Here is a 12,500-nt window from a genome sequence, read left to right as displayed (position 1 = left end):
TTTATAGCAATATATACATATAAATATGCAAATTATCTTTCTACACAGCTCTCCGAAACGTCCTGAAATAAATTATTTTGCAACCATTTTCTGTACATCCAAAAAAAAAATATTATATATATATATATATTTTTCATTTTCATTGCTGTCTGTTCGGTTATATTATCAAAAACGATGTTTTAATAAACGGAAGGAAACTAACTTAAAATTTAAAAAAAAACGTTTTTATGTATCTGCCTACAGTAAATAATAATAATATTAATAATAATAATAATAATAATAATAATAATAATAATAATAATAATAATAATAATATCTATATTTTGTTCAGAGTATTTTGGTTAGTTGTGTTTCATTATCCTGTCGGCGCCGATTGCAAAACGAACTATATTGAAACGCGTTTAAGATCGCGTCAGAGCGACTGTGACAATAAGCGGGGTGTGACTTTATCCGGAGTTCAGCTGCAATGACGCGGCGGTGTGTTTTACTGCTGAACCCGGAGCATCAGCTATCGATTACAATACAGTTCATTTAAAACAACTGAATCAGCCCAAAACTCCTGTAGTTCCCTTATGAGAAGTATACCCTCGTTTGTTTTTCAATATGCTTTACCAGACCTCTCTGTGCTTTACAATGCTTCCCTATGCTTTACCACACCTCTCTGTGCTTTACAATGCTTCCCTATGCTTTACCAGACCTCTCTGTGCTTTACAATGCTTCCCTATGCTTTACCAGACCTCTCTGTGCTTTACAATGCTTCCCTATGCTTTACCAGACCTATCTGTGCTTTACAATGCTTCCCTATGCTTTACCACACCTCTCTGTGCTTTACAATGCTTCCCTATGCTTTACCAGACCTCTCTGTGCTTTACAATGCTTCCCTATGCTTTACCAGACCTCTCTGTGCTTTACAATGCTTCCCTATGCTTTACCAGACCTCTCTGTGCTTTACAATGCTTCCCTATGCTTTACCAGACCTCTCTGTGCTTTACAATGCTTCCCTATGCTTTACTACACCTCTCTGTGCTTTCCCGTTAGCAGGCGGATTCCCGTGCAGACGGGACCGTGTTTTCCGTCATGCGTCCCGGAGCCGAGGCGTTCTATTGCCGGCGTTTCGAGGCGAATATCTTCGACGGCGCTCGTTGTCTGAATTGCCTTCGACCGCGCAGTTTACACGCGGAAGCAAAACTGCAGGTGAGTCAAATTACCGAAATGTATATATATATATATATATGATTACTATAACCTATCTATCTATCTATCTATCTATCTATCTATCTATCTATCTATCTATCTATCTATCTATCTATCTATCTATCTATCTATCTATCTATCTATTATATAGTGCTAGACCCTGATATTGATGCGATCCAGCCCTCTGAAATGTCTTTATAATATACAGCGCTAGACCCTGATATTGATGCGATCCAGCCCTCTGAAATGTCTTTATAATATACAGCGCTAGACCCTGATATTGATGCGATCCAGTCCTCTGAAATGTCTTTATAATATACAGCACTAGACCCTGATATCGATGCGATCCAGCCCTCTGAAATGTCTTTATAATATACAGCGCTAGACCCTGATATTGATGCGATCCAGCCCTCTGAAATGTCTTTATAATATACAGCGCTAGACCCTGATATCGATGCGATCCAGCCCTCTGAAATGTCTTTATAATATACAGCGCTAGACCCTGATATTGATGCGATCCAGCCCTCTGAAATGTCTTTATAATATACAGCGCTAGACCCTGATATTGATGCGATCCAGCCCTCTGAAATGTCTTTATAATATACAGCGCTAGACCCTGATATTGATGCGATCCAGCCCTCTGAAATGTCTTTATAATATACAGCGCTAGACCCTGATATTGATGCGATCCAGCCCTCTGAAATGTCTTTATAATATACAGCGCTAGACCCTGATATTGATGCGATCCAGCCCTCTGAAATGTCTTTATAATATACAGCGCTAGACCATGATATTGATGCGATCCAGCCCTCTGAAATGTCTTTATAATATACAGCGCTAGACCCTGATATTGATGTGATCCAGCCCTCTGAAATGTCTTTATAATATACAGCGCTAGACCCTGATATTGATGCGATCCAGCCCTCTGAAATGTCTTTATAATATAGAGCAGACAGGCGTTTTGACTTCATCATTGTAATGCTGTGATCTCATTGCTAATCTGCAGTAGTTGATGTGGAGGGATGGGGGGGGAGAGGGAGGATGTTGGCTTGAATTATTAATGCATTTTCATTGTCTGAAAGACTAATAATGCAACTCAATGGAAACAAGAGTCAGTTTAAGAACAAGACGTTTATCACAGTAACACCACAGCACAGTGTGATAAAGCATAGGGAAGCATTGTAAAGTACAGAGAGGTCTGGTGAAGCATTGTAAAGCACAGAGAGGTGTGGTAAAGCATAGGGAAGCATTGTAAAGCACAGAGAGGTCTGGTAAAGCATAGGGAAGCATTGTAAAGCACAGAGAGGTCTGGTAAAGCATAGGGAAGCATTGTAAAGCACAGAGAGGTATGGTAAAGCATAGGGAAGCATTGTAAAGCACAGAGAGGTCTGGTAAAGCATAGGGAAGCATTGTAAAGCACAGAGAGGTCTGGTAAAGCATAGGGAAGCATTGTAAAGCACAGAGAGGTCTGGTAAAGCATAGGGAAGCATTGTAAAGCACAGAGAGTTCTGGTAAAGCATAGAGAAGCATTGTAAAGCACAGAGAGGTCTGGTAAAGCATAGGGAAGCATTGTAAAGCACAGAGAAGTCTGGTAAAGCATAGGGAAGCATTGTAAAGCACAGAGAGGTCTGGTAAAGCATAGGGAAGCATTGTAAAGCACAGAGAGGTCTGGTAAAGCATAGGGAAGCATTGTAAAGCACAGAGAGGTCTGGTAAAGCATAGGGAAGCATTGTAAAGCACAGAGAGGTGTGGTAAAGCATAGGGAAGCATTGTAAAGCACAGAGAGGTCTGGTAAAGCATAGGGAAGCATTGTAAAGCACAGAGAAGTCTGGTAAAGCATAGGGAAGCATTGTAAAGCACAGAGAGGTCTGGTAAAGCATAGGGAAGCATTGTAAAGCACAGAGAAGTCTGGTAAAGCATAGGGAAGCATTGTAAAGCACAGAGAAGTCTGGTAAAGCATAGGGAAGCATTGTAAAGCACAGAGAGGTCTGGTAAAGCATTGTAAAGCACAGAGAGGTCTGGTAAAGCATAGGGAAGCATTGTAAAGCACAGAGAGGTCTGGTAAAGCCTATTAAAAAAATAAACAGGATAAATGCATAACCAGAGAGGAAATAATTATCGTGCAAATTCAGGGTTCGACTTACATAAGATGAGGCGATTCATGGCTTACGTCTGTCTAAAAGCTTTGAAATATTTATCAATCTGGGTGAAACTAGCGTCTAAAATTACACTGTGACACACACAGAGAGAGAGAGAGAGAGAGAGAGAGAGAGAGAGAGAGAGAGAGAGAGAAGGGATTACAATTCTCTTTGTCTATAAACGGGACTACATCAATAGATTTCAATAGCAAGGGGTGAGTATATTTTCAATTATTAAGGGGAGGGCTGCTGCGTTCACAATCGTGCAGCTAACAGCAGTCATACGCTCACTATCAAAATACACAGCACTCAAAGTAATGACAGCGTTAACACTGTGGAGACCATATGGTGCCCAGGCAACATCAATAACAGGGGGGTTAGCTAGAATTCAATGGCTAACGTTTCCACTAGAAGTCTTTCTCAGCGTCTTCAGTGTAAATTCAATGGCAAACGTTTCCACTAGAAGTCTCTCTCAGCGTCTTCAGTGTAAATTCAATGGCAAACGTTTCCACTAGAAGTCTCTCTCAGCGTCTTCAGTGTAAATTCAATGGCAAACGTTTCCACTAGAAGTCTTTCTCAGCGTCTTCAGTGTAAATTCAACGGCAAACGTTTCCGCTAGAAGTCTCTCTCAGCGTCTTCAGTGTAAATTCAACGGCAAACGTTTCCACTAGAAGTCTCTCTCAGCGTCTTCAGTGTAAATTCAATGGCAAACGTTTCCACTAGAAGTCTCTCTCAGCGTCTTCAGTGTAAATTCAAAGGCAAACGTTTCCACTAGAAGTCTCTCTCAGCGTCTTCAGTGTAAATTCAACGGCAAACGTTTCCTCTAGAAGTCTCTCTCAGCGTCTTCAGTGTAAATTCAACGGCAAACGTTTCCTCTAGAAGTCTCTCTCAGCGTCTTCAGTGTAAATTCAATGGCAAACGTTTCCACTAGAAGTCTCTCTCAGCGTCTTCAGTGTAAATTCAATGGCAAACGTTTCCACTAGAAGTCTCTCTCATGACTTGTTTTTTGTTTTTTTAGCTGGAAGCTGATAGGCTGTCCCCAGTGAGCGGGTATTGTGATGTCAGCGGTGATGCGTTCTGCTTGGAGGACTCTGATTCGTCGCTGTGCATCCTGACTCCGGACTGTGAGCTTTACCTGTGTTCCTCTGATCAGGAGAGTTCTCAGAGGTACTGCAAGCTGGAGCGAATGCTGGTCTGAACGAACTGGATCCCGTTCCTCCGTCTCTCTGTTTGAAGAGCTTCTCCCATTGTCAGGAAACTCGCGCTTAACATTATTGAGTTCTTGAGAGGATCAGATTCCGGGGATACAAAGGGGTGTCTGTCTGTCTGTCTGTCTGTCTGTCTATCTGTCTGTCTGTCTGCCTCTGTCTGTCTGTCTGTCTGTCTGTAGCTTTAATGACACTCAACTCTTTTCAGAATGTAGTAAACTAACACAGACCCCAAGAAGAAGGGATTCTATGTTATACTGTAGCGTCAAACCGAACAGGATTGTGGGGCTCTGTCCGTCTGTCTGTCTGTGTCTGTCTGTCTGTCTGTCTGTCTGTCTGCAGCTTTAATGACACTAAACCCTTTTCAGAATGTAGTAAACTAACACAGACCCCAAGAAGAAGGGATTCTATATTATACTGTAGCGTCAAACTGAACAGGATTGTGGGGCTCTGTCTGTCTGTCTGTCTGCAGCTTTAATGACACTAAACTCTTTTCAGAATGTAGTAAACTAACACAGACCCCAAGAAGAAGGGATTCTATATTATACTGTAGCGTCAAACTGAACAGGATTGTGGGGCTCTGTCTGTCTGTCTGCAGCTTTAATGACACTAAACTCTCTTCAGAATGTAGTAAACTAACACAGACCCCAAGAAGAAGGGATTCTATATTATACTGTAGCGTCAAACTGAACAGGATTGTGGGGCTCTGTCTGTCTGTCTGTCTGTCTGTCTGTCTGTACCTCCGTCTGTCTGTCTGTCTGTCTGTCCGTCTGTCTGCAGACAGGTGATAATGTCACTGACATGCTCATAGGCGTGTCTCCCCTCTCTCTCTCAGTTTTGGGGAGCAGTGTGTCTACTCCGAGCTCGGGACAGGACAAGCCAGCCCCCCCAACCTCTCCCCGGAGCCCCCCCAGGACCCTGCCTCTATGACGAGGCTGGCCCCCCCCTGCAGAGCCGGCGCGGCCCCTCCCAGTGCGGTCAGACCCGGGGGCTGGCTCGAGGAGGGGCGCAGCGGACACTCCCGTAAGTGAAGAGACTTTTCAATGAGATAAACTTACTTAAAAGTCGCTGGAGCAGAAATGAATTCTGGTCATTGCGTTTATTAAGCATTTCTGCTTCAAAATAACTATTATTATTATTATTATTATTATTATTATTATTATTATTATTATTATTATTAACGAGTCGTTCAGCGGAGGCTTTTTCTCCAAAGCGACTTCCAGAGACTAAGGGGGTGAACTCTGCATCATCAACAACTGCTGCTGCTGCTGCAGAGTCACTTCCAATAGGAGCTCGTTTGTTTGACGTCTCATCCGAAGGACGGAGCACAAGGAGGTGAAGCGACTCGCTCAGGGTCACACACACACACACACGCACACACACACACACACGCACGCACGCACGCACGCACGCACACACACACACACACACACACACACAGGGAGTCAGTGGCTGAGCCGGGATTTCAACCTCCTGGTATCGAGACCCCATTTCTCTAACCCGCTGGGACCAGCGAGCCTTCTAGAGAAACAACGCCTGGAATCTGTTCTGTTGGGAAGTCGTTCATTTTGCAAACACTTTCCATTGTGTGTCTCTGTAATGACTGTGTGTTTACACAGGGGTTACTCAGGAGATACGTGTGTGCTTACACATCATTGCAATGCTAAGTCACTCCTATGTAAACACACAGGGACTGTAGATGCTTCACTGAAAGCGTTTCTGCCCTGTTCAGTGAAGCTCTGTCTAATATTACTGTATAAATTGTGTCTCTCTGTACGCAGAACCTCTTCACTCAAAAAGACCTCGACAGGAGATTGGATACTTCTCATCAGAGGGGCGGAGTCCGGACCCAGCAAGCCCCGCCCCCTCCCGGAACGCCGAGCCCTCAAACCCCGCCCCCAGGCGGAGTCTCTACCGCACCTCCCCAGAACCCAAACCTCACTTCCCGTTCCGGAACCCGGATTTGGGCATCCTGACGTCGTCGCCCCGGCGGAACCCTGTGGCGGAAAGCCCCTCCCCTCCCAGGAACCAGGATTCCAAAAGCCCCGCCCCCCGCTGGAAGTCTGAGAAAGAAAGTTCCGCCCCTCTCAGGAGCTTTGAGAGGGAAAGCCACTCTTCTGGGCGGAACTTTGAGAAAGAAAGCCACTCCCCTCGCCGGAACTTTGAGAAAGAAAGCCACTCCCCTAGGCAGAACTTTCAGAAGCAAAGCTCCGCCCCTCTTAGGAACTGTGAGAGGGAAAGCCACTCCCCTAGACAGAACTTTGAGAAGCAAAACTCCGCCCCTCTTAGGAGCTTTGAGAAAGAAAGTCACTCCCCTAGGCAGAACTTTGAGAAAGAAAGCCACACCCCTAGACAGAGCTTTCAGAAGCAAAGCTCCACCCCTCTCAGGAGTTTTGAGAAAGAAAGCCACACCCCTAGACAGAGCTTTCAGAAGCAAAGCTCCACCCCTCTCAGGAGTTTTGAGAAAGAAAGCCACACCCCTAGACAGAGCTTTCAGAAGCAAAGCTCCACCCCTCTCAGGAGTTTTGAGAAAGAAAGCCCCTCCCCTCGCCGGAACTTTGAGAAAGAAAGCCACTCCCCTAGGCAGAACTTTCAGAAGCAAAGCTCCACCCCTCTCAGGAGTTTTGAGAAAGAAAGCCACACCCCTAGACAGAGCTTTGAGAAAGAAAGCCACTCCCTGAGGCAGAATTTTCAGAAGGAAAGCTCCACCTCTTTAAGGAACTTTCAGAAGCAAAGCTCCACCCCTCTAAGGAGCTTTGAGAAAGAAAGCCCCTCCCCTCGACGGAACTTTGAGAAAGAAAGCCACTCCCTTTGGCAGAACTTTCAGAAGCAAAGCTCCACCCCTCTCAGGAGCTTTGAGAAAGAAAGCCACTCCCCTCGCCGGAGCTTTGAGCCCGGCAGCTCCTCCCCTCACAAGCAGCATTCCGATTCCAAACCCTCCTTCAAAACAGAACTCAACAGCCTTGCTAAAAACCTCCGTCCCACAAGCCCCGCCCTCTCTCCTCCCTCCTCCTCCTCCTACAGACTCAGCAGGACCTCGACAGACTCCTCCAGCCCCGCCCCCAGACGAAGCCCCTCTCCTGGGCGTGGCCTGTCCCAGGCAGACCCGAGACAGGGCAGGAGCCATGACCCTCACAGCTCTCCAACGAGGAGGTTAGAAGCCACTCGGAGCCCCTCCCCTGGGCGTGGCCTGTCGTCCCGGAGCCCCTCCCCTCAGAGGGGCGTGGCAGGCAGGCTGAGTTCCTCTCAGAGCTCCCTGGAGAGTGAAGGAAGCTTGCTGTCTGCCGGAGGCTCGGGGCTGGTCAGGAGAGAGTACTGCCTGCTGGCAGACCTGCCCAAGCCCAGGAGGATCGGCCACAGGGAGGCGCTAGAGAGGGAGCGGAGAGAGAGGGGACACGGGGACCGCACCAGGAGCCCAGGCAGGGAGGAGGTGCAGAGGCTGTTTGGGTACGAGAGGAGGGAAGAGGGGGAGAGAGAGGAGAGGAGAGAGGAGAGAGGAGAGAGGAGAGAGGAGAGAGGGGAGAGGGGAGGAGAGAGGAGGGGGAGAGGAGAGAAGAGGAGAGGGAGAGAGAGAGGAGAGGAGAGGAGAGAGGGGAGAGGAGAGGGGAGAGGAGAGAGGAGGGGGAGAGAGAGAGGAGAGGAGGAGGGGAGGAAGAGGGGGAGAGGAGAGGAAGGGAGGGAGAGAGGGGAGGAAGAGGGGGAGAGGAGAGAGGAGGGAAGGGAGAGGGGAGGAAGGGAGGGAGAGGGGAGAGAGAGGAGAGGAGAGAGGAGGAGGGAAGAGGAGGAGAGGAGAGGGGAGAGGAGGAGAGGAGAGAGGGGAGAGGAGAGAGGAGGGAAGGGAGAGGGGAGGAAGGGAGGGAGAGGGGAGAGAGAGGAGGAGGGAGGAATCTGTATTTTCTTACTCTCTCCTCTTCCCTGTTCCCAGGAAATCCCAGATGTCGGAAACGTTCCACTCCCTGGATTCGGGAGCGCCGGTATTCCGGAGGGAGGGGGGTCTGTCCCGGACCCTCTCCTCGTCCTCCCTCCTCTCTCAGGGGTCCCGCAGCCCCCCCAGAGAGGAGCGAGCCTACTGGAGGAGCAGTCTGAGACCAGCACAGACCAGTCAGGTAACTGTCTCCCATAGACAAAACACAGCACAGTGAAAGCATGGTAAAGCATAGGGAAGCATTGTAAAGCACAGAGAGGTCTGGTAAAGCATAGGGAAGCATTGTAAAGCACAGAGAGGTCTGGTAAAGAATAGGGAAGCATTGTAAAGCACAGAGAGGTCTGGTAAAGCACAGGGAAGCATTGTAAAGCACAGAGGTCTGGTAAAGCATAGGGAAGCATTGTAAAGCACAGAGAGGTGTGGTAAAGCATAGGGAAGCATTGTAAAGCACAGAGAGGTCTGGTAAAGCCTAGGGAAGCATTGTAAAGCACAGAGAGGTCTGGTAAAGCATAGGGAAGCATTGTAAAGCACAGAGAGGTCTGGTAAAGCATAGGGAAGCATTGTAAAGCACAGAGAGGTCTGGTAAAGCATACGGAAGCATTGTAAAGCACAGAGAGGTCTGGTAAAGCATAGGGAAGCATTGTAAAGCACAGAGAGGTGTGGTAAAGCATAGGGAGGCATTGTAAAGCACAGAGAGGTCTGGTAAAGCACAGGGAAGCATTGTGAAGCACAGAGAGGTCTGGTAAAGCATAGGGGAGCATTGTAAAGCACAGAGAGGTCTGGTAAAGCATAGGGAAGCATTGTAAAGCACAGAGAGGTGTGGTAAAGCATAGGGAAGCATTGTAAAGCACAGAGAGGACTGGTAAAGCATAGGGAAGCATTGTAAAGCACAGAGAGGTCTGGTAAAGCATAGGGAAGCATTGTAAAGCACAGAGAGGTCTGGTAAAGCATAGGGAAGCATTGTAAAGCACAGAGAGGTGTGGTAAAGCATAGGGAAGCATTGTAAAGCTGTCTGGCTATATTTTCCTGTCACTGTGTTTGTTGTATTTGTAGGCTGAGGACCGGCGTGTTGCGGATCAGGGTTCGAGAAGCAGGTCCAGTTCTCTTCAATACAGCAGGGAGGCAGAGCGGGTGAGAGACTGAGAGAGAGGGGAGGGAGAATTTACACGACTGGAGCTTACAAAATATGAATTGCAGAAATCTTCCCTCTGGTTCAATTCATTTATACAGGACCTGACAGGAGCAGCTGTGAAAGAGATTACAAAAAGGATATCGCTGCTCTAGAAAGAGTGCAAAGAAGAGCGACCAGAATTATCCCGGGTTTAAAAGGCATGTCGTATGCAGACAGGCTAAAAGAATTGAATCTGTTCAGTCTTGAACAAAGAAGACTACGCGGCGATCTGATTCAAGCATTCAAAATCCTAAAAGGTATAGACAATGTCGACCCAGGGGACCTGAAAAAAGAAACAAGGACCAGGGGTCACAAATTAGTTAAAGGGGCATTCAGAACAGAAAATAGGAGGCGCTTTTTTACACAGAGAATCGTGAGGGTCTGGAACCAACTCCCCAGTAATGTTGTTGAAGCCGACACCCTGGGATCCTTCAAGAAGCTGCTTGATGAGATTCTGGGATCAATAAGCTACTAACAACCAAACGAGCAAGATGGGCCGAATGGGGCCTCCTCTCGTTTGGAAACTTTCTTGTGTTCTTATATATATACTTTTTCCCTCAACTGTTGTCGCGATTTCCGTGAAATTTAACCCTTTTAACAAAATATTTGGCGAACCACACCCACAAAACCTATTTTTTGTAATGCCAGAAATGTGTTGCGAGACACAAGCGCGGGTGGAATTTGATATTCGTGCCAAAAAATACTTCTTTTTTTTTCATAGGCGAAAAAAACCTACAAAAATAAACGCTGGCAAATATTTACGGCTTTTCCCCCTGGCGTCCGCGTTCAGATTTTTTAATTTTTTGGTTTATCAATTCGAAATCAACACAAGAACCTTGCAGCCAGTTTAGTTTGCTTCCAGTAAAAAATGTTATGGAAACGTTACCGCCACCTGCTGGCGGAGGGGGTGAGGTGCAGGTCACAAGTCTGTCTGTTTGAAGCGCTTCTCCCATTATTATTATTATTATTATTATTATTATTATTTGTTTATTTAGCAGACGCCTTTATCCAAGGCGACTTACAGAGACTAGGGTGTGTGAACTATGCATCAGCTGCAGAGTCACTTACAACTACGTCTCACCTGAAAGACGGAGCACAAGGAGGTGAAGTGACTTGCTCAGGGTCACACAGTGAGTCAGTGGCTGAGGTGGGATTTGAACCGGGGACCTCCTGGTTACAAGCCCCTTTTCTTTAACCACTGGACCACACAGGAAACTTGTCATTAATATTATTCAGGTCAAGTTCTGGAGAGGATCAGATTCTGGGGATGCAGGGGGGTGTCTGTCTGTCCGTCTGTCTGTCTGTCTGTCTGTCTGTCCGTCTGTCCGCATGTCCCATTATTGCCTCTCTCTGTTGAAGCTCTCCTCCTGTTGTCAGGAAACTTGCTGATTCTTATCCCCTGCTGATCTGCGTCACTCTCGTCCTCTCTTTTGAGGGGGGGTGATGTCACTGATGATGTCACTGATGATGTCAATAACTTTACCGTCTCATTTAAAGCCGGAGAGCTCTGATGAAAGTTATACCTCCATCCACCAGAGGGCACCGGTTGAAAACACCAACGCCAAGGCAGACAAGGTGAGCAGGTGAACTTGTAGATCTGTTTTAGAAATCAAATTAATTATTATTATTATTATTATTATTATTATTATTATTATTATTTATTTCTTAGCAGACGCCCTTATCCAGGGCGACTTACAATTGTTACAAGATATCACATTATTTTTAACATACAATTCCCCATTTATACAATTGGGTTTTTACTGGAGCAATCTAGGTAAAGTACCTTGCTCAAGGGTACAGCAGCAGTGTCCCCCACCTGGGATCGAACCCACGACCCTCCGGTCAAGAGTTTAACCTCTTTATAGGAAAGGATTTTAAAAAATCTGTCGCCTTACACAGCAGTGTGATCCATTACTGGTTTCACTGGGAGTTTAATAATAAGACACACCTGAGCTTGTTAGCTAGACACACTGGGGGCTGATCAAGCTGGTAGCAGTAAAACCTGGACTGGATCACACTGCTGTGCGATAGGAGTCTGATTCCCCTCCCTGATCTCTCTGTCTAAATATCCCACAGTTCCCAGCAATATCCTGTAGCTCTCTTCACTATAAAATCAGCTACAAACCTCCATCAACCAAAGTCTATCTACAGGGCTGGGAATCAGACTCCCGCTGCACAGCAGTGTGATCCAGTCCTGGTTTCACTGGGAGTTTAATAATCAGACACACCTGAGCTTGTTAGCTCGACACACTGGGGGCTGATCAAGCTGGTAGCAGTAAAACCTGGACTGGATCACACTGCTGTGCGATAGGAGTCTGATTCCCATCCCTGGCGTGTTTGTCAAACCGCTGAAACTCACACTCTCTCAACTTTTAATAAAATCTAATTTTAAAATAAAAACACGCAGAATATTCAACAGCCCGGGGCTACGCGCTGATAGGTCGAGCCCGATTATTTGTCTCGACGCTGATTGGACGAGGACCCGCCCAGGAAGTAAGCCGAAGCAACACACCGTGTCTTCTGAAAAATACTTACAAAAAAAAAGTCGGAAATAAAGTGAAATATTATTAATTGTTTTATGACAAGAAAACTAGAAGTCTATTGGATATGGACGGCTAACGAACAGAAGAATTTACCCGCCCGCAACCTGTATTAAAAACAAAACCAGAAAATAAATACCTTTTCTTTGGAAAACTTTTATATATATATAAAATAAATAAATAAATAAATACAAAATTCTCCTTTCCGTTTCCGACGTGAACTGACAGACAGAGATGACGGTAAATATATCAATTTTCTTTTAAATATTTATATCTTCAGACATAAATAATCATTTATTCTAATGTTGTTGTGAGTTTCGTCTT

General features: G+C 46.1%; 1 protein-coding gene across 1 annotated transcript in view; it reads left to right on the top strand.

The window, feature by feature from the left end:
- The first annotated feature begins 1,057 nt into the window (after positions 1-1,057).
- Positions 1,058-12,500, top strand: part of LOC131727795 (TRIO and F-actin-binding protein-like) — a 24,240-nt gene continuing 12,797 nt past the window's right edge. The window contains exons 1-7 of the mRNA XM_059019064.1: positions 1,058-1,194; positions 4,351-4,499; positions 5,376-5,563; positions 6,322-7,987; positions 8,466-8,646; positions 9,519-9,596; positions 11,134-11,211. Coding sequence (XP_058875047.1) covers positions 1,078-1,194; positions 4,351-4,499; positions 5,376-5,563; positions 6,322-7,987; positions 8,466-8,646; positions 9,519-9,596; positions 11,134-11,211 — 2,457 coding nt within the window. The 5' untranslated portion in view covers positions 1,058-1,077. The remainder of the gene's footprint in view (positions 1,195-4,350; positions 4,500-5,375; positions 5,564-6,321; positions 7,988-8,465; positions 8,647-9,518; positions 9,597-11,133; positions 11,212-12,500) is intronic.

The sequence above is a fragment of the Acipenser ruthenus genome, unplaced genomic scaffold (assembly GCF_902713425.1).
Source record: "Acipenser ruthenus unplaced genomic scaffold, fAciRut3.2 maternal haplotype, whole genome shotgun sequence".
Taxonomy (NCBI): domain Eukaryota; kingdom Metazoa; phylum Chordata; class Actinopteri; order Acipenseriformes; family Acipenseridae; genus Acipenser; species Acipenser ruthenus.
Note: the sequence above shows the minus strand (reverse complement) of the source record. Positions and strands in the feature narration are given on the sequence as shown.